This window comes from Taudactylus pleione, unplaced genomic scaffold (assembly GCF_031769625.1).
Source record: "Taudactylus pleione unplaced genomic scaffold, aTauple2 ptg000907l, whole genome shotgun sequence".
Lineage (NCBI taxonomy): Eukaryota > Metazoa > Chordata > Amphibia > Anura > Myobatrachidae > Taudactylus > Taudactylus pleione.
The window spans coordinates 492,156-520,051 of record NW_028285308.1 but is presented as its reverse complement, the minus strand read 5'-3'; the positions used below and the strand labels follow the sequence as shown (position 1 = coordinate 520,051).

The following is a 27,896-nucleotide window of genomic DNA, read 5'->3' as shown; positions in this document are numbered from 1 at the left end:
ATGTGACACTATGGAAGTTATCCAGACATCTACCTGGGAATGATTTACCTGTTCTACGGCCACAGATTTCCATGCCGGACAATATTTGGGTAATATCTAACTGCGCCAATACGGGACAGACTGGTTCTTTACCCCTTTTTTTATTCATCAAGAACTGTACGTCCTGCCCCGCAATCTCCCAGCCCCACAATACGTAGTTACAGAGCTAGAAATGAGGGCGTGACAGGTATAGAATATTAAACGGCCCCATTCTGGTGTACAGACCCCGTACAGCAACAAAGGAATGATACATATAGCTGTAAGATACTCGGATCAGAAACCTCAACATCCATTACCGACCGGCCTTACCACGGAGAGGAGCTCAGGGCCTGATTCAGAGCCGGACGCTCTGAAAGAGCGCTCGCTCTGAATCAGGGCGTTTTTTTTTTGGAGCGGCCTCCTGGCCGCTCACATAGCTGTGGGTGACTACCCACAGCTACTGCGAGCGGCCAGGATGATTGTTGCGATGGTCAAGACCATCGCTACCATCGGGCTTGCGATGAGACCATTGTGGTAGGGTCTCGTGGCCGCAAGCCCCAGAGAGCTTACGGCTCTTACAGAGCCGGAAGCTCTCCCACTGACATCACTTGTGATGTCAGTGGGGCCGCCCCCAAATGGCAAACGTTCCGTTGGGAACGCCTCCGTTTGGCCGGCCACCCCCCCGGTCCGCCCACCAAACGGAGTGAGCTGTCACCATCGATAGCTCGCCCCCTTTGGTGCGAGACCTGGAGCGACCGTCGCTAGCCGGGTCTCGCGCATGTGCACAACGGAGCCGGCTCAGTCGTACGCATGTCCAGTGGGCAAACATCGACCCGGTTGCGAGCGCTCAGCGCTTGCGACCGGGTCTGAATCAGGCCCTCAGTTACAGGAGGAAGGAGAGCATGCACTGTACGTCCATCACACACTACAAAGGTCAGGCTTAGGGATGCAGCCATTAACTACCTACATAACGAAAACATGACCGGCCGGCGCGTGTCCAACAGCTGCGTAACTGGTGGCGTCAGGATATCCTGACAAGTCTAAAGCAGATGCTGCATTCACTCACTGTCTGCCAGTGCCACCACACCGCCCTCACCCAGGCATGGAACGTATATGCTTATTTACTAAGCTAGCCTGGCACAGCCACATTTCTCGGACCAGATAGACAGCAAAGAATTGTGAGCTCTGAGCTATTACTGCAGAGACCGCTAAGCTGAACCAACATGGTCATTCACCAGCCAACGCGGCCACCAAGCGACATCTCGCACCAACGCGCTCAGCACACACCCATGTTTTCTTCCTACCAGATCAATTTGGATTACTAGTTGAAGTCTGAATTACTCTGCACAACAAAATGGAAGGTGTACGGTAGTGCACTACAGCTCTGCGCCCCCCCGAGCGTAGGGCAGAGCCAATTGCGTTACCTGCTAAATAAAGGAATCTGTATTTCCATCACATGGGTGTGAGGTGACGAGATTATTGTTTTTAATTAGATGCAATGACAACGCATGGAACATCTCCAGTTTTCTTTCCACCCAATGAACGCCATGCCAATCACTAACACAAACGGAAACCACACGTGACCAATCAGGGCAGGGAGTAAGGGCAGCACCTGGGCAGGGAGCTGGCATTACAGGTGGGCGGAACATCGGTCCTGATACATAACATCCATCCGATATTCCGCTGAGTATATTTACCCAACACGTTATTCACCAGAGAAAGAAATTCCGTCATCACTGCACAAAGGTCTATAGAACGTCACCATCCCCAATTCACAAACCCTGCCCCAGGCTCCTCCATGCTGGTCCTGGACCTACCACAGTGTTATCAGGCATGCAGGATATATGATGGCACAGTCCATGTCGGGGAGGGCATTCAGTCAGGATATCCCTGTCTGAGGGACTCCTATCTCCCCTTCCCAGGCCTGATACCTGTCCTACATGCACAATTCCTCCCCGACAATCTGCCTGTACCTGTCCTGCGTGCATTCTCTGTGACTCACAGCCTGCCTCTACCTGACGCTCCCGGCGTCTCCCAGCACCGGCCAGTAACCCCTTCACTGCCTGCTGGGAGAGCTGCGGACGGTGCAAGCGGCATGGAGGGCAGGTGGTGGTGGCAGTGCTCAGTCAGCTCACTAATACACACATAATGGTACATAGGGAGAACAACACTTCAAACACCGCACAATGTAAGCAGCTACACAGCAGATTGGCCAGTCACACCACATAACACACACACACACACACATATATATATATATATATATACACATACATACACACACATACATATATATATACACATGTATATACATACATACACACACATTATATATATATATATATATATACATATATATATATATATAGTTACACACACACACACACACACATATATATATATATATATATATATATATATATATCTATATATATATACATACACACACATATATACATATACACACAGACACATATATACATTTACACACATATATATATACACACGTATATACATATATACACACACATACATATACATATATACACACACATACATATATATATAAAAACACATATACACACACACATATATACACATATACACATGTATACACACACACACATATACACATTATATAAACACATATACACACACATTATTGGCAGCATTATTAAGCATGGGAGTTTTCCCCGTATACTGCGTGTAACTTGGTAACATATTAATAGCGTGTTATCATGCTGAGTGGTCCATAGTCCACGTTCCGCACATCGGCTGGCATCTCAGATAAACAGCTCAAGAACAGGACACAGTACTTTAGCCTCCATTTACAGCCTATTTATTCTATAACACTTCCCTCAGTGTCTCCCCAGCATCTCACAGAACAGGGAGAGGGACCCCGGGGTCCTAACCTACCACAGAGCGGCTCCATGGGCAGATGGAAGAAGTGAAGGACTCCCCTAGTTCCCCACATGACAGGAAGGGAGGAGGCGTAACGGCCACCCAGACTTTCTGCCCCCATGTCCTCGTTTCCTGGACCACCGGGAGGTACAGACTCCATGCTCCTGGCCACACTGGCTGCATTATCTGTCCGTGGCGCTTGCATGCAGGGTAGGACATGGTCAGGCGCGGACAGCCGGAGCCATAGTGAGGTGGGACAGTCACCGAGCATCAGTCACAGTGACACAGAGGGAGGGGAGCGACGTGTGGGGCATATTTACCACATATATGTCACTTAATCCCTTCTCTAGGCCCAAACGCTCATTAAAAACTTCAATGGAGACACGCCGGCGAGATGAGCCTTCTGTCCTTTGAAGAGGACACTGTGATGTTTGGGAACCTCCATACGACACAATCACTTTTATATTTCTACTAGGAGAAAAACTACGCTGCCTATAATGGAATCTCTCATTGTATACAGGATTGGGATAGATGGTAACATTATACTAAATGCACCTTCCCCACTCTGGCCCTACTGGCGCAATAGGGCACACTCACAGCCTGGTCGGCGCAGTAGGGCACACTCACAGCCTGGTCACCGCAGTAGGGATCCGGTACTAGTGATCAGCCGGGGTCAATGGCAATTAGCAGGTGGGAGTTAGGTGGGTGTTCCTATAAATAAACTTTCAATATAAGTGCAGAACCCCATCAGTACAACTGAGGTCCAGGGCTAGAGGAAGTCTGAGACGTGGGGCCTGTACACAAGGTCTCCTAATCCACGAGTAGCAGTCGTTGACAAGACCTGACCAAAAGTGCGGAGTCTAACCAGCCGGGAGGTGTTCTCCAAGTGGGATATGGGTTTAGCTGCACCCAGCTGGCAGGTCGCGGTCCTTTGGTCAGGTAACTGGTACTCACAGGAATAGAGAGCCTTGCTACTGTGGCCCTAGAGGATACTTCTACAAGGATTATGCTATACCCTTGTATAGCTTCCAATATATACACTGGAGGATCTAGGAAGCACAATAGCACTGAGGCTGGACGCTGTACTGACAGCGGTACTGAGGCTGGATGCTGTACTGACAGCGGTACTGAGGCTGGACGCTGTACTGACAGCGGTACTGAGCACAATGATTAGGTAATTGCTGTAAGCACTGGGGAGATATACTGAACACACTGGAGCACAATGATTAGGTAATTGCTGTAAGCACAGGGGAGATACACTGAACACACTGGAGCACAATGATTAGGTAATTGCTGTAAGCACAGGGGAGATACACTGAACACACTGGAGCACAATGATTAGGTAATTGCTGTAAGCACTGGGGAGATATACTGAACACACTGGAGCACAATGTTTTGGTAATTGCTGTAAGCACTGGGGAGATATACTGAACACACTGGAGCACAATGTTTTGGTAATTGCTGTAAGCACTGGGGAGATATACTGAACACACTGGAGCACAATGATTAGGTAATTGCTGTAAGCACTGGGGAGATACACTGAGCACACTGGAGCACAATGATTAGGTAATTGCTGTAAGCACTGGGGAGATATATTGAACACACTGGAGCACAATGATTTGGTAATTGCTGTAAGCACAGGGGAGATATACTGAACACACTGGAGCACAATGATTAGGTAATTGCTGTAAGCACTGGGGAGATATTCTGAACACACTGGAGCACAATGTTTTGGTAATTGCTGTAAGCACTGGGGAGATATACTGAACACACTGGAGCACAATGATTAGGTAATTGCTGTAAGCACTGGGGAGATACACTGAGCACACTGGAGCACAATGATTAGGTAATTGCTGTAAGCACTGGGGAGATATACTGAACACACTGGAGCACAATGATTAGGTAATTGCTGTAAGCACAGGGGAGATATACTGAACACACTGGAGCACAATGATTAGGTAATTGCTGTAAGCACTGGGGAGATATTCTGAACACACTGGAGCACAATGATTAGGTAATTGCTGTAAGCACTGGGGAGATATACTGAACACACTGGAGCACAATGATTAGGTAATTGCTGTAAGCACTGGGGAGATACACTGAACACACTGGAGCACAATGATTAGGTAATTGCTGTAAGCACTGGGGAGATACACTGAACACACTGGAGCACAATGATTAGGTAATTGCTGTAAGCACTGGGGAGATATACTGAACACACTGGAGCACAATGATTTGGTAATTGCTGTAAGCACTGGGGAGATACACTGAACACACTGGAGCACAATGATTAGGTAATTGCTGTAAGCACTGGGGAGATACACTGAACACACTGGAGCACAATGATTAGGTAATTGCTGTAAGCACTGGGGAGATACACTGAACACACTGGAGCACAATGATTAGGTAATTGCTGTAAGCACTGGGGAGATATACTGAACACACTGGAGCACAGGAGTCGGCACTGGTAATCACAGGAGTAACACAAGGACAGACCTGGAATGAAGTAGCAGCAGACACTGGAAAACGACAACATTGCTCAGACCACTTCCTGTGGTCCGCAATCTGGCTTTATCCCCTGCAGTAGCAGATCATTGGTGGATAGCGTCAGCTGACCACCGTCATGCTACCATTGAGTATGGAGTCGTCAGGTGATGCAAACTGTCATGGCCGCATCCATGATGGCAACTGCAGAAACCAGGCACGGAGCAGTCCCAGGCAGTTCACATGGCATTAAATATAATACTCAGCGCGTTACCCTCCACCGCACATAACGTCTGACCCCACGGGAGATCAGGGGAAGCCGGCACAAAGGTGAGTAACGGATGATCCTAGGCCGCAACCTGACAACTTCACAGACGGCACTTTCCACCACTACAGGCCGTAGGTGCTGGGCGGCAGAAATGGTAAAAATTGCTAAAACAGCCCATCTCCATTGTGACCCCTCAAACCCCCCCCCAAAATAGATTGGAAACAACCTGAGGAATACAGCATCAGGACACCAGGAGGAACACGGTGCCGCCTCTGTTATTGCACGGAGGGCATCTGCCATTAGTTACTTATGCACATAAATGATCATCTGTCCACCGATACACGTAGGCAGCATGTATGCCAAGCAAGCGTTTTTATATATGTTATCCATTTATAATGTAAGATACTTCTATATGGAAGCTGCATATTCATATATGTATTTCATTTCCACCATCAGTAAAGTATTTAGAAAGGGAACTCTTCCGAATTTGCACAATTTTCATTTAACTTTAATTTTATATTTGCAAACTACTTAGGTGCGGTAACCCAGGGCTGGATCCAGGTGCGGTAACCCAGGGCTGGATCCAGGTGCGGTAACCCAGGGCTGGATCCAGGTGCGGTAACCCAGGGCTGGATCCAGGTGCGGTAACCCAGGGCTGGATCCAGGTGCGGTAACCCAGGGCTGGATCCAGGTGCGGTAACCCAGGGCTGGATCCAGGTGCGGTACACGAGGCTGGATCCAGGTGCGGTAACCCAGGGCTGGATCCAGGTGCGGTACACGAGGCTAGATCCAGGTGCGGTAACCCAGGGCTGGATCCAGGTGCGGTAACCCAGGGCTGGATCCAGGTGCGGTAACCCAGGGCTGGATCCAGGTGCGGTACACGAGGCTGGATCCAGGTGCGGTAACCCAGGGCTGGATCCAGGTGCGGTACACGAGGCTGGATCCAGGTGCGGTAACCCAGGGCTGGATCCAGGTGCGGTAACCCAGGGCTGGATCCAGGTGCGGTAACCCAGGGCTGGATCCAGGTGCGGTAACCCAGGGCTGGATCCAGGTGCGGTAACCCAGGGCTGGATCCATGTGCTCTAATAAGGGTTTGAGGAGTATAAAACGCCAGAGTAGATAATGCTACAGAATGGAGCTGTATTTGTAAGCAAAAGTCATTGTAGTCAAACGCCAAAAAGCAGCGCTATACGGCCACTTATTTGTTATTCAGTGAATGAGCTGAATGCGAGAGCAATGACTGATATTACACGCCAGGACGGAACCGGCACAAATCTAACAGCCGTGAATCAGCGCCAGGAAAGGGAATGAGGTCCCTCCATTTTAAAGGACCTAGCGTGACCTTTATAGATGCACCTACAGAAAGATAGCATTCTCATTGTGGGATGGACAAAAACATTCACCCAAGCAATGAGCCGATAAGAGAAGGATCTGCAGCCAGACACCTGCTACAATGGTATGGGGCCTTTCGTCTTGTATATGACCTGGAAGAATTCGCACCTACTTACATAAAAAGGGTCACAGCTCCACCAATTACTCACCCCATCCATACCCATATTCCTCTACTAGCACCCACAGTATGGCCCTGTCACCCCCAATAGGACGCACGACTACATAATACGCAGACATCATCCCAATACCGCCTGACCGTAACCATCAGCACAAACTGAACGGACCATTCTTCTTCCATGGTGTCTAAGGTTAGAGAAAGCTCTGTATGTGGCATGTTCCCTGCTCTGAGGATGAGCCCCCCTCTGTATCGGGTCTGCCTCGCGTGTCCCGCTGTGGTTTCTCCGTATGGCTTGGCAATATTTCCTATACTGACTATACATTGGCAGCTTCATGCCCCCTGAGCAGTCAGAAAATAAGCAGCACTTGGACACGGACGCCCCTCACAGCCATCAGTACCCCTTGTGCGCTCACTGATTCCAGGTTGTGGGACAGTGTGAAACTGCAGCTGCCCATTTGGACACATAAAAGATGGAGGACACAACAAGCTCTGATAATCGCTAATAACACCCTACAAATATCCCCTCCATACATTTAATAACTGTCCTTGGGGTGCTCTAAGAAACCTGAACACCTACTTTGTACAAGATACACCCTCCACCTGCCCAGTGCTTCCCAAACCGGCGAACTATGCAAAATTCAGGGCACCCCCGCGCAAATCACAGAGCGTCTCCTGGCAGGATTATGCACCGCGCCTAGGCACGCCATATTCCAGGCCCAATGTTAGCAGAGACATGGCGGCCATGACTGAGAGTAGCGCTATTCCACCTAAGTCATGAATGCCCCTGGTAGAAACGTTGCTAAAAATACCCGGGGGAGGAGGGGGGGGCAGGATGTCTTCTGCCATCCCTATCGCTCGGCTTCTACTGCTCAGAACTATACAAAGTAAGATGATAAAGATTCTCCCCTTTACCCATCAACTCCAAAAGCTTTACCACCTTCACAATATCGTGCCCCATATGTGCCCTCCTGCAGCTTATACTATATACATTGCTCTATATATATAATCCTATAGATGGTAAGCCTGGGGTCCTCTAAGTCTGTCTGTTATTACCCCAGTCTTGTTTTATTACGGTTTTGTTCCCAATTGTACAGCGCACTAATCTGTCGCTATGTAAGACATGTTTAGAAAAATAATGTCTATCATCTTCTTTTGGTGCTTTCCAGCCCTGTTTGTATATCATCAGGCAGAGATGGCATCACTGCAGGTAGCAGAACGGACTCTCCCTGTTGATATAAAGCACAGATGGATAATGCAATGTATTTAGTACAAGTTGCAGGAGATCATACACATAGATAAGTGACACACCTGTGCAGATGTGCTAGCACTCATCCTGGAGTATCCATGTACAGGGTCTCCCGACCAGGCCCCTGTAATTATACTCCTTCCCTAGTACATGATCTGCTCCAGGCGCATCGCCCAGGACCCCCCCCCTTATTATTATATAGCTGCTCTGTTTTCCTACAGACTCAGCATTTTCCTACCGACAGCCCCAGAAGCACAAATGTAAACATATTTTCCAAGAATTGAGGTATCCCCATATTACAAGCCCGTCTCCGCCAACCTGCCCACAAGAACGTTCCTCTGCTTTTTACTTAAAGAACCACTAACCCTAATATCCACTCTGGCTGATGAGCGCTTGTAATAACAGGATGCGGGCAGCGTTTCAGGAGCTATCGGAGCGGAGGGCATCAGAGGTGACGTTCTGATGGCGAGGGAAGACATTCTCCACGCACAGAAGACTTCCTGTCAGTATTCCCAGTAAAAGGATAATACAGCCGCTTCCTGTCACCGGGAACAATAGTCTGACCTGTGTGACCCCACTATCCCCGCTGATCACCCCGGCGGTGGGAAGCGCAAGTTCACCAATGTAAATCACACACGTATATGTGTTCCCGCCACGATACCTATTCTGTTACCAAATTAAAATCATTTAAAAATGTTTTTTTTTTCCCCTTGAAAAAGTGTTTTGTTTAAATGTATAAAAACTTTAAAATATCTGAATACATTTTCCTGGAAATGGAGGCCCAAAGCTGGCATGCCGCGCCAATGGCTGGCCTGGCAAAGCCTAAAATGACCCCTTCCTGACTTAGGCCTGGGAATATAAATTGTGGCGGTGCGGTTTTTGTTTTTTTTGAATCGCCTTGATATATACAGAAAGTTACGTCACCACGAAGAGGCTGTTCATACTACATAGGTGCGCAATTCTTTAATCCTCGTGGCTAATTGAATCTGCCCATTAAAGTGGGACTTCAGCAGCACTAACAGTACCTACAACCACACTACGCCGCTGCACTATTGGTCCCCGCCCCTTCATTAATATATGACAGCCAATCGCTGTGTGCGGATTCCAGACCTTGCGTTATATGCTGCCCTCCCTGCATTGGCTATCTGGTCTGGCCACACCCCCTCTAAAGACTGGCACCGCCCCTTCTGCGGGTGCCACCAATCACACTTCCTCTACTGATATTACACTGTTTGCTTCCATGGGCCCCATCAGATACCCCAGGGGGCCCCTCATGCATCTGACCGACACTGCAGCCCCAGCTGCTTTGTTCTCTCACTTCCTTTTGCCCCCACGCCCTGGCTGGCTATGCCCCCTCCCCAGACACCCTTCAGTATTGGGGGGGGTGCGTAGCATGCTCTGGCTCTGGGCGCTGTGGCTTCGCATCTGACTGTTAGAAGGGCCACAGATGGTGCCCGGGGCAGTTGAACCAGAGAAAATTGCCCCGAAAGTAAAACGCTCTCCTCTCACTTGCTGCATATGAATTGTGCATTATAGTACGTTGGGTTGTTTCTCGTATAGACCGAAAAACTAAAGAAAAAACCTTTTGGGGGCACTAATTATTCATATGAAAAATGAGTTAATAATAAAACATAACTTTTATTTATAGTTTAATTAAAATAAGTTAGTAACACAAGGACAGATGTAACATATACACTGACACAGAAATATCTACAATAACCAAAGGAATAGAACATATCGATTGTCACACATTAGGTCAGATAAAAAGGACGATAACGATATAGTTAGTTTATATCGTCCTTTTTTTAGCCCCCTCCAACGACCATCGATACGCGGGCATGGGTGGTCGATATCATCCAGGTTAGCCCGTTTACTATAGGGACCCGCGAGTCGTTTAGGGGTTGGCGCATGTTGCTGATGTTCGATATCGAACATGCAGGACGATCAGACAACGATATCTGATCAATATCTGATCGTCCCGTGTGTACGGGCCCATAAAGCAACATTATAATAAGAGCCCCCAGCTGCCTCTGTAGGTTCCTTATGAGAGATATAGATAGTGAGAGAGATATAATTTATCTGTAATATTATATACTCCGTAAACGAATCATCATGGCTGAGACCAATAATATATGTAGATAGTGAATATGTCATTGGGGAGCCTGTAATTACTATTAGCAGAAGACAAATGAGAACGTCACAAATTCTAAAGCTCAGAAAAATCTCCTGTTCAGGTTCTGATCAGTATATAGTCAGTAAGTCGCGGGGATGCGCTGGAAGATCCCCGAATACTATAGATTAGCAGCAAACAGTGTATTAGTACTGTCACAGGTCCTCTCCGCTACATCGCTAGGATACACAATATTCACCCTTTGCAGAGCTGCTGGTTTCCAATCACCAGACACAAGGTGACATATTATCTGTTACAATTATTGGGGAGAATTCAATTATACGCGATACGCAATAGCGCCTAGTGATATTCATATGGGCGCGCTGTAAACCCCCGGCTAGAGGATTTCTGCTGGATTCCTGCTGATGTGTGCGCAGAAATCCGTCTGAACTAGTGTCGCGATGTTAGTTGCAGGATTACCGCGTGCGCTAACTGCATCGCACCCGGCACTTAAGTCGGAGAATGCCGGTTACCACGACTAAATCCTGGCATCGGTCACAGTAAACTGCATCTCCCGACTGAAGTGCCGGGCGTGATGCGGACATTTGGATTCCGCCCATGGTTATAAGGTGGGTACACATTGGAGCAATATCAGCCCGATATGTCGTTTCTGGCTGAATCAGAACACCTATCTGCACACTCCCGCGGTCGTTAGCAATACCGTCCAATCTGCACGGTCTACCGGACAATATTGTAAGCGGCACCATGGAAAGTAATAAAAGATGGAAAGAGGGATCGTTCCATCCTTCATTACATCGTACTGATGCGTACCGCGGATGTGTCGCCCCATCAGCCGCCATATCATCCGGGTACACACGGCTCCAGTGCGTACCTAGTTTTAGATATGAGATTAACAATAACGGATCCCCAGGTTCAAATCATTTAGATGTATGTGTATGGTAAACAGATGTATTGTAACATAACGTCCATCCCAACATAAAGAACACGTAGTGGAGGATCAGAGCGTGGAGCGCGGACCAGTGCGTGGGGCAGCTGCATACGAGGGTATTCACAATTGTAATTTATGGCGCTCAGCGGTGTCACTGGGACGCGTGTCTGGAAAAGGGACTTGGCCTTGCGGCACACCTCTGGTTTCATCGCACTCCCGGAGTTGCCGGGCTGTCCCCCGAGACTATCTCCGCATTACCGGCTCCTCCTCAGTGACCGGGAGCCAGATGCTGCACGATAACATCACAGCCGGTCACTGAAGAGGAGCCGGCGTTTTGGGGTCACCCCTGGTTTCATCGCACTCCCGGAGATGCCGGGCTGTCCCCCGAGACTATTCCCGCATTAGCGGCTCCTCCTCAGTGACCGGGAGCCAGGTGCTGCACAATGACATCACAGCCGGTCACTGAAGAGGAGCCGGCGTTTTGGGGTAACCCCTGGTTTCATCGCACTCCCGGAGATGCTGGGCTGTCCCCTGAGACTATCACCGCATTACCGGCTCCTCCTTAGTGACCGGGAGCCAGGTGCTGCACAATGACATCACAGCCGGTCACTGAAGAGGAGCCGGCGTTTTGGGGTAACCCCTGGTTTCATCGCACTCCCGGAGATGCTGGGCTGTCCCCTGAGACTATCACCGCATTACCGGCTCCTCCTTAGTGACCGGGAGCCGGTGGCTGCACAATGACATCACAGCCGGTCTCTGAAGAGGAGCCGGCGTTTTGGGGTCACCCCTGGTTTCATCGCACTCCCGGAGATGCTGGGCTGTCCCCTGAGACTATCACCGCATTACCGGCTCCTCCTTAGTGACCGGGAGCCGGGTGCTGCACAATGACATCACAGCCGGTCACTGAAGAGGAGCCGGCGTTTTGGGGTAACCCCTGGTTTCATCGCACTCCCGGAGATGCTGGGCTGTCCCCTGAGACTATCACCGCATTACCGGCTCCTCCTTAGTGACCGGGAGCCGGGTGCTGCACAATGACATCACAGCCGGTCACTGAAGAGGAGCTGGCGTTTTGGGGTCACCCCTCGGAGTGACACCACTGATAGCACTCCCCCCATAATCACCGTCCTAGTATCAGTCCCCATCAATCACCAAAGTGACCAATAATAAGGGCGTGTTCTGTAAAATATGACGAGATTTCATACATACAGGAGTAGCGAGTTTGTGCGTCTGTAGGTCAGATGTATTACACCTTCATGCAATTGTTTATGACCTAAAATAAAGAGCTTTTCTCATTGTAATTTACGGTATTAGCCAAGTGTTTACTTTAGCAGCTGTTGGAGAGACAGACGTCTGCAATTGTGTTAGACAGCTAGGAGCAGTGCGGAGCGGTCTCCCTCGGCAAAGCCCCGTCACTGCTGTCAGGGAGATAAAGGGTGAGAGCGTCCCAGAAGAAAGATCGTTTCTGCGGATCGTTTAGTCGCCGGGATTCTCTGCTGGACCAGATGAGAGCGTGTGCAAAGTACCTTAGTGCTTCCCATCCTCGGTCCTCAAGGCACGCTAACAGTCCAGGTTTTAGTGATATCCATGTCTGAGCACAGATGGCTAATTCAAAATAACTAATTAGAAAAAAGGGTGGGGGGGGGGGGTTTAACAAAGGGGGGTTAAACTCCCCCCCACCCCTTTCCTACTTGGTATGACCCCTACCTTTCATGCACCTGAATAATACTACCAGATTGATTGAGCAGCTGCCATTTTTTGTTTGTTGTTATGAGATGCATGAATGAGCCAGTATTAGGAGGGCATGCTCGGTCTAGTAGTGCTAGGGGTGACTCCCAGGTAAGCTGGCTCTTAATTTGGATGCATTTATGTACGTGCCTTTATCATGAGGCCTTATAATTGGTATATTACATTTGGGGTGAGCGTTTGGGTGTAGGGCCCCCGGGGCTGGTCTGGCTGGGCCCCCTCATGGCATCACCACTTAATACACATAGTTACTTTTCACATCACCTTTAATGTTTGTTTTTTATTCATGTAACATTTCACATATATTTTAACCCCTTTTTCAACACTTAATGATTACTCGCACACATCTATACTTTACACTGCACTGTCATCCTTCTTCATTTTTTCGTGTGATGCCCTGTGGGGGTCCTGGGCTGGACGTTTTTCGAGGTGCACTGCTCCCCGGACGTGAACCCCTTAGTGTTAGGGACTGCTAGTGACAGAGAAGCCGTGACGTGGCCTAGCAGCTTCCCATGTATTTGCAAATGCATGCAACTAATATCTCTGATTTCTATGACCATATAGTATTCATATGTTGTTGCAGGTATTATTCAGTGTGCTGAGGAACAATAGGGGGTTAAACCCCCCCACCCCTTTTTCTACTTGGTATGACCCCATCCTTTCATGCACCTGAAAAGATTGATTGAGCAGCTGCCATTTTTTGTTTGTAATTCAAAATAACTGAGGTACTAATTAAGACACCTGTTCTCAAGTATGGCTATCCTTAAAACCTGGACTGTTAGTGTGCCTTGAGGACCGAGGTTGGGAACCCCTGCCTTAGAAGTATGTATGGGTGCGGATCAAGCTCAGCGTCACTCACTGCTGTAATGACTAGTTCCTGTAGATGGGAGCTCACCAGGCGCGCGTTTCGCCCTTAGGAAGCGCGTTTGTTCACCTCTCAGTCTTCGTATAGTTCACACAAAATAAAAAACCTCTATGGGGGCACTAATTATTCATGTGACAAATGAGTTAATAATAAATTGTGGAAATACACAGCACGCCCTGGACCACGCCAAGGCCGCTCTATAGCATACAGTGTGTCTTACACCTGCGTGTCACCGATGATCACACAGTCACTGTAGAAAACACACTTACAGAAGTGAGGATGAACTTTGGATCATTCCTGACAAACAATCTTATATCTCCGGTAGAATCCAATATCCATCTCAGTAACCCCAATCGGGAAGCCTCCATGATCCATAGTCACTGCTGATTAGCAAGTTCTCTGATCACCATTACAGAGGTGTCCACATACATCTATCCTCCGTGCGCTACATGTCGCGCTACACATAACGCGGGATCTCCGTGTGACTCGGGAGCACAGAGCGTCTTTCATGCTACTTTTTACCTTCAAATGCGTTTTATTTGTTACAGCCGCTGACTCGGTAACAACGGTAACAGCCGCTGACGCGGTAACAGCCGCTGACGCGGTAACGTAGCGTTTCACATGCAGATACACCGCAGTCACGGAACACAGACATGCTGCGTATCATAACAGTCGGATCTGCTTGTGCTAAATATTCGCATCGCTGTGTGAATAAGACGCATTTGAAGGTAAAAAGTCACATGAAAAGACGCTCAGCGCTACCGAGTCCCATCACGGCATGGCACGACTAGAAGGGCTATTTAGCGCGCAAGGAGGCTAGATGTATGAGAACACATCTGTATATCAGGCAATAAATTAGCAACGTGTTACAATGCTGCATAGGCGCAGACGCTACATGACGCTAGCGACATCTCCGCTCCAGCTGCCGCGTCGTACACAAGAAGCTGTTACTATATTGGAAGCGTTTTTAACTCATTGATGTTCTTGCATTTTAATAAATAACAAAAAGGTTCCAACAATGTGGCTGATATTTACCCCAAAACTGGAGAGAGAGCGCTAAATGCTACTCTCTGGCATTACCCACAGCTATGCGAGCGGCCAGGAGGCCGCACAAAAACAAACAAACGCCCTGATTCAGAGCGAGCGCTATATCAGAGCGTCCGGCTCTGAATCAGGGCCTTAATGCGCAGTGTATGGCCAGCTTCAGAGATGGCCGCAGAGAACAGGGAATTGCCCCTGTACATACTATTCCCGTATATGCCCTATACAGCAACAGATTCAGGAGCTGCAAGCAGGCCATGCTTTAAGGATATTCCTTCCGGATCACAGAACAGCTAATGCTTAAACCGAAAAAGAGGCGGTTTCTGACATTCAAATAAGTGTCATTTATTGTATTTGTTAAAGTGTAACTCAAAAGTTAAGTTGTCTAATTAAGATCATAATGATTGGTACTAAAACGATTTGGAAGATAGTAACTTGCTGCAAATGACCCTGATATCGCCCTCTGAACACTCTGAAACACACTGTGAGGGACGTGTGGCCGATTGTGAAATCCTGACCTTTCCCATAACTTCAGTTCAAATAAGCAGATGTGAAAATGAAACCTATTGGAAAAATGAGCGAGTTTAACGTCTATTACTGAGAGGCTGAGCTCCAGGACTGGATGATGCCGGTTGACTGCGGCTGAACCCTGATAACACAGAGGCCCTGATTCAGAGCCGGACGCTCAGATATAGCGCTCGCTCTGAATCAGGGCGTTCTTATTTTATTTTCTGCGGCCTCCTGGCCGCATGCATAGCTGTGGGTGACTACCCACAGCTATTGCTAGCGGCCAGGATGATGGTCGCGATGGTCAAGACCATCGCGACCATCGGGGCTTGCGACGAGACCCTTGTGATCAACATCGACAGCCGCCCCTTTTGTAGTGAGCCACGGAGCGAGAGAAGTTCTCTCTCGCTCCGGGGCTTGCGCAAGCGCAGTGCGGCCGCTGTGCGTGCGCAGAGCACAACATCGACCCGCTCACGAGCGCTCAAGCGCTTGCGAGCGGGTCTAAATCAGGCCCTGAGGCCCTTATGGAGGGAGCTCATCAGGAAAGGACAAGACTGCAGCACAGCCAACAAACTGGATTTACACTGGGGGATTCACAGCGGCAATACACGGACCATGTGCCCAATCTTGGCACTTATGCCGGGTACACATGCCGCAGTTGCTCCGTCTTTCCCAGCGTCGGCAAGTGTGTATGCACTTGCCGATGCCAGCGCACCGCCGGGTCCATCCGCACGCAACATGGGTGCTGGGTACACATCGCTTAGGGTGTTTCCAGCTTTAGACATCAGGTATCAGTCACAATCAAATCCTCATTCTTTCATCTGTGGAACATAATCAAGCACTTCATTCCCTCAGATTATCTGCCTATGCCAGTGGTTCCCAAACTGTGCGCTGTGGCACCCTGGGGTGCCTCGGGACACTTGCAGGGGTGCCTCAGGTTGGTGGTCAGCACAAAATTAAATTATTTATGGTCAATGTAATGTAAATATGAGGAGAAACAGAAGCACACACCTGTCCCCACCACACAACCGAACCTAAGGATGACAGGGGAGTACAATTTACTACATTTTATTCTGAATCTCTCAATAACAAACTTATACTTAGGGGTGCTGTGAAAACAATGCTGTTACTCTAGGGCGCCGGGATTCAAAAGTGTTTGGAAATCACTAACCTACAGTCCTACATGTATCTGTATCATCCCACCTAAGCTGGGTATATACTGAGCGAAGTGTACCCAACCATGGCCCGACGGGATCCTGGGTACACATCAGAACAATGTAATGAATGACGGAACGATTATCCGTACCGTCCTTCATTACACTGCATGGTGTATATATGCGATATATTCGTCAGGTATAATGTGCAGCACAATATTCTGTACATGATCTGTTGTTCCGATTTGGCCAAATCAGAACGACAGTGCTCCAGTGTGTACCCAGCTTTAGACTACTGCAACGCCCTCTACCTGGGTAAGAATTGCACCTCTAGCAGATGGCACAAAATGCAGCAGCCGGGCTATTCACCAACCAGCCCCGTTCCTGCCACATATCACCCATTCTCTGCTCCCGTCACTGGCTGCCGGCAAGATGGTGAATTGTTTCCAAGATTGGCTCACTGACGTCCAAAGCCAACATGACCAGGGCCCAAGGTACCTGCCCCAGCTTCTGACCCCTTCCTGCCCCGCTCACTTACTGCGATCTGTAGATGAAGGACTATTAGCAGCACCTAGAATCTCCCGGAATTCATCTGGGGGTCGAGCTTTTAGCTTTGTGTCTCAGGGCCAGATTCAGACCCGCTCGCGAGCGAAGGAGGCTCGCAAGCGGGTCGATGTTGGCCGAATGCGCATGACGGAGGGAGCTCCATCGTGCACATGCGCGAGACCCGGCGAGCGAGGAGGAATACGTCCCTCGGGGTCTCGCACCAAAGGGGTCGTGCTGTCGATGGTGACTGACAGCACGCCCCCTTTGGTGGGCTTGCCGGGGGCGTGGCTGCCAGACGGAGGCGTTCCCATGGGAACGCCTACCGTCTGAGTCCGGCCCCACTGACATCACTAGTGAAGTCAGTGGGAGTGATTTTGGCCCTGATAGAGCCAAAATCACTCCAGGGTTTGCAGCAGCGAGACCCTACCACAGGGTCTCGTCGCAAGCCCGATGGTCTTGACCATCGCGACCATCATCATGGACGCTTGAATAAGCTGTGGGTGGTAACCCACAGCTATGCGAGCGTCCAAGAGGCCGCTCCATTTTTAGGGAGGAGGGCCCTGATTCAGAGCGAGCGCTCTGGTCAGAGCGTCCGGCTCTGAATCAGGCCCTCAGACTCTATGGAACTCGTTTCCCTGCTCAGTCAGAGAGGCCCCTGCTCTAGAATCCTTCAATAATAGACACCTCTTTTCTGTTCAGCTTATTTTCTATTTTAAATGCAAATGTAGGGTCCTATTAGGAGAAAAGTGCTATAGAAATAACTTATTATGAAGATGATGATGGTACAGTGCATTTATGTTTTATGCTTCTATTTCCATACATCATCCCAATGGGAGCACATTTTATACGCAAGGAGATGCAGCCTTCGGCTCCAACAAGATGGCCACTACCTGTTCTGTCACAGACGCAGTCTAAAGCTCTTCCAAATTCATTTTCTTTTTCTACATGCGAGTTAACCTGAATACAGCATCGCTACGCCAGAGAAAACAGCCATAAACCAACCTGTAAGCATGGGGATAAGTTGAGTCCTGCACTGACTGTGTCCATGGCCACATTGCTAAGGGAGGCTGGGTACTCACATCCTGACAACAGTGTGTTTCTGTGTTTTGAACAGGGGATTTCAGACATTGGTCCTGTATTCCAGTGTCTTCCTAATCATGGCTATTAACCTTCCATAGCATTCCCTTTGGGAGGTGCCGTGAGGAAGGGAGAAGAGAATAGGTGGGAGTGACCTGATGAAGCGGCCTGTATCATCATGTGGGCAGGGCAAGGCGTATGGCGGCACGGATTACGTCATCATGCCCCTTACCTGCTGCAGACGGCGCTCTTGTTAAACATGACACATGCAGAAATATACACGATTGTGGAATGAACTACACTGTGACAAATACATGTAAAAGTGATAATATTGGAGTATTGTCAGGATAAGTCTAGGAGAGCGTACACCATACTGGTCTACTTAGAGGGCGTGGCCGGGCTCTATGTCATCAGCTCCCGTGTACATCAAAAAATTCGTAGGGAGGGGCTACAACAATGCGATTGCCATAATTTTAGCTCTGCCCCCCTCCCTACAGATCTGCGATTCCCGTATTATTTCCCCATTCTGCCCATTTCACTAGGAAGCTGGCGGGAGATCTGCCCACTCTTCCAGGGGTGTGGGGGACTACTCAAAATATCAGGAGTCTCCCGCACCTTCCAAGACAGCAAGTATGGAGTACACTATCAAAACAAAGAGAGACTACACAGCGACAACAAAGGACACAGCGCCACCTCCAGTCCCTCCAGTATATCTTCTCTAATAATACAGAGCCTGCAGCAATTGCTACTGTATGTTCCAACACTGCCCACCTGGCGTCCAATGGTTGGCATCATGACATTATGGAACAGAAATATATCACAGATACTGGTGCAAGGTAAAAAGCTGGCAGATAAAGCCCAATAAAAGAACAAACTTATCAGTGATCAGAACACGAAACTGCTCAGAACCATTAGTGGAGGCTAAATTCCCTCATAATGAGCTATACACATAGATATACCTACACCCTCCCCCTGAAACACACGCCTCCAGCACTGTATGTACAGATAACAGAGTATTCATAATGATCTACTACTGTCCTCAGGATAAACATCTGCCTGCACAGAGGAGGAGGAGAAGCTGCAATGACACAGGATAAAGCCGAGTGCTCCGTACACAATGTAAGAGTCAATAGACCGTTCCTCAATCTACTTCCACTGTAATGCCTGGCAGACAAGACAATGGGCCAGCGTTATACGTCGGGGAGGGGGGGGGGGGGGATTGGCTGGGACACCGGCGGGGGGGCCGGGTGGGGATGGGGGGGGACTGGCTACGGACAGAAGTGCAGAGAACGTCTCTTATCCAATCCCCAGTATGGGACTATTTCACATCCCATTATATGACAGCGGCTGGGGGCCTCATTCAGAGATGTATGCAATGTCGATTTTTACGCTGATTAAGCGATTCTTTGCCATTGCACATAAGCCGCACTGTACACACGCAGAATATGCCTGCACAGAGGATCCATTCGTAAAGTGAGTGACAGGTAGACGGGGTCTGGGGGAGATAACGCAGGCGTGTCTGACCATTTCATGGGCGTGCATAAATTAGCCACTGCGATCTCCTTCGCAGCACGAGAGCTCTCTGCGCATCAGTAGTGGTTGCACGGCTGCCCGATAGGCGGCAATGTCCCAATGTTTACGCAGCCTCTGGGATGGGACATAATCCAGGACATTCGCATCTTTTCCGCTGTTTGAGCTCCAGTTTATGAAACACAATGTGGCCTATTCATCATAACTTAAAATTCTCTGTAGGTAATTAGGTTTAGAGCTCACATGGAGTTCTACCTAATTACCGGAGGAATCCATCATTCCTCCTCCATCATTCCTCCTCCTCCATCATTCCTCCTCCTCCTCCTCCTCCATCATTCCTCCTCCATCATTCCTCCTCCTCCTCCGCCTCCATCATTCCTCCTCCATCATTCCTCCTCCTCCTCCATCATTCCTCCTCCTCCTCCATCATTCCTCCCCTTCCTCCATCATTCCTCCTCTTCCTCCATCATTCCTCCTCCTCCTCCTCCTCCTCCTCCTCCTCCATCATTCCTCCTCCTCCTCCATCATTCCTCCTCCTCCTCCATCATTCCTCCTCCTCCTCCATCATTCCTCCCCCTCCTCCATCTCCATCATTCCTCCTCCTCCTCCTCCTCCTCCATCATTCCTCCTCCATCATTCCTCCTCCTCCTCCATCATTCCTCCTCCTCCTCCATCATTCCTCCTCCTCCTCCATCATTCCTCCTCCATCATTCCTCCTCCTCCTCCTCCATCATTCCTCCTCCTCCATCATTCCTCTTCCTCCTCCTCCATCATTCCTCCATCATTCCTCCTCCTCCTCCTCCTCCATCATTCCTCCATCATTCCTCCTCCTCCTCCATCATTCCTCCATCATTCCTCCATCATTCCTCCTCCTCCATCATTCCTCCTCCTCCTCCTCCATCATTCCTCCTCCTCCTCCTCCATCATTCCTCCTCCTCCTCCTCCTCCTCCATCATTCCTCCTCCTCCTCCTCCTCCATCATCATTCCTCCTTCCTCCTCCTCCATCATTCCTCCTCCTCCTCCATCATTCCTCCTCCTCATAACTATCAATTTCAAAAAGCTGTCATTTTTGCGATGACAGCTTTTCAGGAAATAGATAGTTATCCCTCTCTACACTAACTTACCGCATCTGGAAACAGTGCTGCGCATACGCCGTTACATCCGTAATAGCAGCGCATGCACAGCACCACCTACAGATGAGGTCATTTTGTGTGTGTGTGTGTCCAACCCCCCCCCCCTATCCCAGACTTACCTGCCCGCTGCAGCGCTGGTGTCAGACACTGTGTTCTCCCAGCAGCACAATGTACAGTTTAGAAATATATATATATATTTTTTTTTTTTATTTTTTTTTTCTAAACTTTATTGTGTTCTACTGGGAGAACACAGTGTCTGAGCAGACACCGGAATTTGATGAATACCATAATTTCCATATCCCCATACACCATACTAATGTACTAATGTATGGGGAGTGTGGAAATTAACGCAGGGGGACTTAACCAGGAGATATCAGTGATACCTCCTGTGTTAAGTCTCTTCATGAATACTAAAATAACGATATTTAAGGAAAATGTCCTTAAAAACGTTATTTTAATGTTGATGAATAGGCCCCAAAATCTCTGTAAATATTTTGTGGAATAAGAACATTTTTATTAGTGACTGCCAGAGCCACAAGATATCACCTAGAGCAGGCCTGGCCAACCTGTGGCTCTCCGGATGTTGTGGAACTACAAGTCCCAGCATGCTCTGCCACAGTTTTGCTGTTGGGGAATGCTAAAACTGTGGCAGGGCATGCTGGGACTTGTAGTTTCACAACAGCTGGAGTATCACTGGTAGACCTAGATTAATCTCATTCTGTTGCCTAGAGACTGATATCGGCCACAGCTAATAAGAGTGTGCCCGTCACCGCAGGCAACAAGAGTGCCCGTCACCGCAGGCAACAAGAGTGCCCGTCACCGCAGGCAACAAGAGTGCCCGTCACCGCAGGCAACAAGAGTGCCCGTCACCGCAGGCAACAAGAGTGCCCGTCACCGCAGGCAACAAGAGTGCCCGTCACCGCAGGCAACAAGAGTGCCCGTCACCGCAGGCAACAAGAGTGCCCGTCACCGCAGGCAACAAGAGTGCCCGTCACCGCAGGCAACAAGAGTGCCCGTCTCCGCAGGCAACAAGAGTGCCCGTCTCCGCAGGCAACAAGAGTGCCCGTCTCCGCAGGCAACAAGAGTGCCCGTCTCCGCAGGCAACAAGAGTGCCCGTCTCCGCAGGTAATCAGAGTGCCCGTTACCACAGGTAATAAGAGTGCCCGTTACCACAGGTAATAAGAGTGCCCGTTACCACAGGTAATAAGAGTGCCCGTTTCCACAGGTAATAAGAGTGCCCGTTTCCACAGGTAATAAGAGTGCCCGTTTCCACAGGTAATAAGAGTGCCCGTTACCACAGGTAATAAGAGTGCCCGTTACCACAGGTAATAAGAGTGCCCGTTTCCACAGGTAATAAGAGTGCCCGTTACCGCAGGTAAAATTACCAGGTTTACTCCAAGAATCCTGTTGCTAATAAATAACATAGGAATTACAATTCTGTCATCCATGGATATCCAAGTGCGCAGTTCCCATGTCCGGGGCTCCAGCGTCATGGAGAACCTTACATGTATCCCCCACTCTGTGCTCAGCATAAATGTTTCTAAGCACTCACTGCACATCGGGGGAGAAATCCGGAGCCGCAGGACCCTAAACTTGGGTATAATGACACTTGGGTATAATGACACTTGGGTATAATGACACTTGGGTATAATGACACTTGGGTATAATGACACTTGGGTATAATGACACTTGGGTATAATGACACTTGGGTATAATGACACTTGGGTAACTTGGGAGGAGCGAGGATGAGAAGAATAAATAATCTGCCATTGTTCACTAATCCGTGGAGATTGCCTATTTATTTTGGATTGCCTAATTCTGCAAAAGGTCAGTGCAGGCCATGGTTTCAGAGTCTCTCAGGTTTACGGTTTTATACTATAATACACTTACAAAGCAGTGAGCACAAGCTATTGTCCTCTGTTATCAGCCATTCCACAGAGCCCTTCAGGAAACTTGTACTGCATCCATTTATGGATCATAGAGTAAGTATCATAGAGTAATACTGTACCCCCTTCTCTATTCTAATACTGTACCCCCTTCTCTATTCTAATACTGTACCCCCTTCTCTATTCTAATACTGTACCCCCTTCCTATTCTAATACTGTACCCCCTTCCTATTCTAATACTGTACCCCCTTCTCTATTCTCTAGTTCTCGCTGTCATTTTGATGCCGCGAGTGCTGGATACAGGAATATTTATGGTAACGTCACATGAATGAAACATAACAATCGATCAGAGATATTTTATACAACTAGTACAAGAGAGTGCAATGTTAAATACTGGGGTCACTCTAATATAACTCTGCTGCGGAGGACGGGGGCTAACCACTCAGCTGCCCAGTGACCATATGGACATAGTGATTTATGACCCTTCTATCAGAACGGTGGTACTCCCAGCACGAACGCATACAGGTCTGGCACATCTGAATTAATAACTTCATACAGGATTTAGAGGCAGATGATTGTACGTGCGATCGTAGGAGCAGACCCAGGGATTGGAGGCAGATTTCTGATATCGCATGAAAGCCAGGAAACAGCCGGATATACACGGACGTGCCCATTTCTATGGCCTACTGTGCCCGCACTGCGAGAGCAACTGGGCTGGTCGCTGACTAAGAGATTAATCACCACATTTTTAATAAGCACCCAAGGAATCGTACGTTCCTCGGGAAGGCGGTCCTGGCGGTCCATGTGGGTCGGAATAATGACTAAGTGCTTCTCGTTCTAATTCCAGGAATGAAGCGCAAGGCAGCAGCGCTCACTGCCCCAGGTGTCTCATCTGTGAGGAGTGGGCCAACCTGTCTTACAGCGCTCCGTCCCCTCCCCCACCTGAGTAATAGGAGTTTCTGCCCAGAGGCCACCACAGTAATTCCTCAATAATCTGGGTCTATATATCATATATCTATAACACGCAGATAAGTGGTATCTCTGAGCCCAGGTGAGGCATCTGGTAACTATCCAGCTACTGTAGAACTACAAGTCCCAAGCATACTACAACCATTAGGCAGCTACAGGCCGTGTGAGTCTGCTCTAACACCTCACAAGAACACGGAGGCACAGGACAATGTGGGGACCACCTGTGGGAACAGGGCGATAAGCAGTTTAGGCCGAGTCTCACCCTAGGGAGAGGTGTCAGACCCAGAACAACAGCCCCACTGTCCCTCCCATACGTATTATACAAAGAATTCCTGGTGTGAGCCTGGGAACCGCTTATTAAATCTCCCGGATAATTCTCTGCACATCCTCCTCGGTCACTCAGCTATAATAACCCCGACAGACTGCAACCAGGGCACAATGCCACCGTCATTCATGGAAAGCTGGTTCCTGCCCCCTGTGGGGCAAATAAGTGGTGTATAAACGTTAGACAGCTCCAGGGAGAGGGGTCAGTTACCCCAAAACACAGGGCATGATTAAGAGAGCGCTCGCTATTTGCGTGCGCTCGCTCTGAATCAGGGCGTCCCTATTGTTTTGTTTTTTTAATTCCGGCCTCCAGGCCGCTCGCACAGCTGTGGGTGACCAGACACAGCTTGTGCGAGCGGCCTGGCGATGGTCACGATTATCGCGACCATTGGCATTGCGAGGAGACCCTTGTGGTACGGTCTCAGCACTCGCAATGCCAAGTGGACTTCCAGCTCTAATAGAGCGGGAAGTCCACTACTGACAGCACGAGTAGGGCCTCCCGCAAACGGCAGGCGTTCCTTCGGAAACGCCTCGTTGTTCAGCCATCCCCCCTACAAAACGGGGCGAGCTGTCGATCAACATCGACAGCCGCCCCATTTTGCTGCGAGCTCTGGAGCGAGTGAAGGCGCGTGCGCACTGGGCCACCATCGACTCGCTTGCGAGCGGGTCTGAATCAGGCCCACAGTGCTCCCAAATCTTCTGTGTACCCCCACTACACACAGACGCTGCCCTGCTGGAATTTACATGGTTATTCATATACAATTCATACTGACAATAAAACGCCATAAGTACACCACATCCACTGCGAGAAGAACATAAGGAAATATCCCAGTATATATAATACAAACAGCGATAAGCCTGTAACTCCTGCAGTATTCCTCCAGTACTGGTCTGGACATTCGGCTAAACAAGTACATCATGAAATCCTGTACTGTCACCAGTCCTAATTTGGACAAGAACGGAGCTGCGCCATGGCACTGGGCTAAATAGACTGCGCCACCACCAGCGCTCATGGCGAACCGGCCTCACATCCTTCTCACCAGTTATATTATATAATACATGACAGAAAGTGAAAGTCAGAAAACCGGGTAATAAAGTTTCACCACATTGACCAGGCCACAAATTTAGTGAGGAGGGACCCCCCCAACAGGTGACTGATTAAACATGGCCGACAGCGCAGCACTGTTATCGCGTCACATAACATACAGAATACGCTCCTATCAATGTCAGATATACAAAACCAAACACAAGGAAAACAGAGATACTAGAACGGAGCCTGGTTGGGATTCACCTGCACTAATACATATTATACTGAGGGAAATGCACAGTATGAGGAGGAACGGACAGGATTTCAGGATATACCAATATAGTTATATTAACAGACTCACACATGACTGGTGGTAACCGGCGGAAAATGTTCAAACTGATTACGGAGATCTATAAAATCGCCAATATCGCCAGTAGCGCTGTACGTAGACAGCAATTCAATTAAACGCGATGTGAATAGCGCCGGGAAGGAGTTCCTGGTGCTATTTAATTGTTTCCCCTGCATCTGGCACTTGGTTGAGAGACGCTGATTAGCGCAACTTAAGCCGGGTGTTTAGGCACGCTAACCGGCATTTTCCAAATAAAGTGCCGGCCGCGATGTTGTTAGCACTGCGCTAAGCAGAATATCAGTATCGCAGCGGCACTTTAGTCGGATTCTGCTCGCACCCTCGGGAGGGTATGAGAAATCGTTTAGTCAGGCCAACAGCGCGGTCAATTGAATATCTCCGAGAATCCCTTCCCAACGCTATTCACACTGCGCTTAATTGAATTGCCCCAGATAGATAGATATATAAATGAGATAGATAGATAGATAGATAGATAGATAGATAGATAGATAGATAGATAGATACACAAAGGCAGAGGACACTATAAAGAGCACAACACAAAGAGACAATAAATAGGAGATACCCCGCTAAGAAGAGCTTACAATCTAAATGAGACGCAGTTTGTCTATGCAGTCGGACCCCTGTAACCTTCCTGCTAACGCTGCCCCACAGACTGTACACAAGGGTCAGATCTATATTTGTGGCTATTGGAGAAGATCCTGCGTCAGTCCCTCTTGCCCGCCTGGGGCGGCGGATATGAGAGCGCAGAGTACACGGTCAGCTGAATACGCTGTAATCCTGGAGCCCTAGTTCTGTAATACTCAGTCTTGCTTTATTACTGTGCTATGACACAATCTCCCCACAGCAGCCAGATGAATGGGGGCAGCTCAGTAATGGAACTAGACAAGTTTGTAGCCAGTAAAAGTTACAGAGAAGTTGTGGGGCCCCTCCTGTAAGGGCCCCTGAGAGCCTGACAGTGCTGGGGTCCTACCTTGGCAGGTGGTGGGGAGCGGTCTCTCTCTCTCTCTGCAGCTGTGACTGTCTCTTCCTGGGTCTCTCTCCCTATCAGACAGACTCCCTCTTCCTTAGGAAGAGAAGCACAAACCCCTCCCAGAGGCAGAGAGGCAGGGAGCAGTCAGAGAGCCTGGCAGGCTGCAGTGTTTGCTCAGTCACCAGCACTAACCACTGGGAGCTGTCAGATAAAGAGACATTCCTGAGGCTGACCCAGCCCTGCACTCTCCTCCCCCACTGTACTCTCACTGTGCATCTGCCTGTCTCTTCCCAAGCACACCTAGGGGTGTAACATGTATCGTCTTCCCCTCACACCTTACTGTGTGCGTGCTCCAATAGCTTCCTCTCACTGTGTGCAACCTCCATTATCTTCCCCTCACACCTTACTGTGTGCGTGCTCCAATAGCTTCCTCTCACTCACTGTGCAACCTCCATTATATTCCCCTCACACCTTACTGTGTGCTTGCTGCAATAGCTTCCTCTCATTGGGTGCAACCTCCATTATCATCCCCTCAAACCTTACTGTGTGCGTGCTGTAATAGCTTCCTCTCACTCTGTGCAACCTCCATTATATTTCCCTCACACCTGTGTGCAACCTCCATTATCTTCCCTCACACCTTACTGTGTGCATGCTCCAATAGCTTCCTCTCACTGTGTGCAACCTCCATTAAATTCCCCTCACACATTACTGTGCAACCTCCATTATCTTCCCCTCACACATTACTGTGTGCATTCTGTAATAGCTGCCTCTCACTCTGTGACCTCCATTATATTCCCTTCACACCTGTGTGCAACCTCCATTATACTCCCCTCACACCTTACTGTGTGCGTGCTGTAATAGCTTCCTCTCATTCTCTGTGCAACCTCCATTATATTCCCCTCACACTTTACTGTGTGCGTGCTCCGATAGCTTCCTGTCACTGTGTGCAACCTCCATTATCTTCCCCTCACACCTTACTGTGTGCGTGCTCCAATAGCTTCCTCTCACTCTATGCAACCTCCATTCTATTTCCCTCACACCTGTGTGCAACCTCCATTATCTTCCCTCACACCTTACTGTGTGCATGCTCCAATAGCTTCCTCTCACTGTGTGCAACCTCCATTATATTCCCCACACCTTACTGTGTGCGTGCTGCAATAGCTTCCTCTCATTGGGTACAACCTCCATTATCTTCCCCTCACACCTTACTGTGTGCGTGCTCCAATAGCTTCCTCTCACTCTGTGTGCAACCTCCATTATATTCCCCTCA

At 49.0% G+C, this 27,896-nt stretch overlaps 1 protein-coding gene across 4 annotated transcripts in view; it reads right to left on the bottom strand.

Annotated features, from left to right (window-relative positions):
- Positions 1–27,190, bottom strand: part of SACK1H (scaffolding CK1 anchoring protein H) — a 67,085-nt gene extending 39,895 nt beyond the window's left edge. Inside the window, exon 1 of one of the 4 annotated variants that reach the window (XM_088459391.1) lies at positions 27,170–27,190. Coding sequence is in view for 1 of the 4 variants with exons in the window: in XM_088459389.1 (XP_088315515.1) it covers positions 1,836–1,853 (18 nt within the window). In the remaining 3 variants the exon portion in view is untranslated. Of the gene's footprint in view, positions 1–1,835; positions 1,855–26,626; positions 26,708–26,966; positions 26,988–27,169 lie in introns of those variants that run through there. The other 3 variants (XM_088459392.1, XM_088459390.1, XM_088459389.1) reach the window with 3 other exon arrangements.
- Between the last annotated feature and the right edge of the window lie 706 nt (positions 27,191–27,896).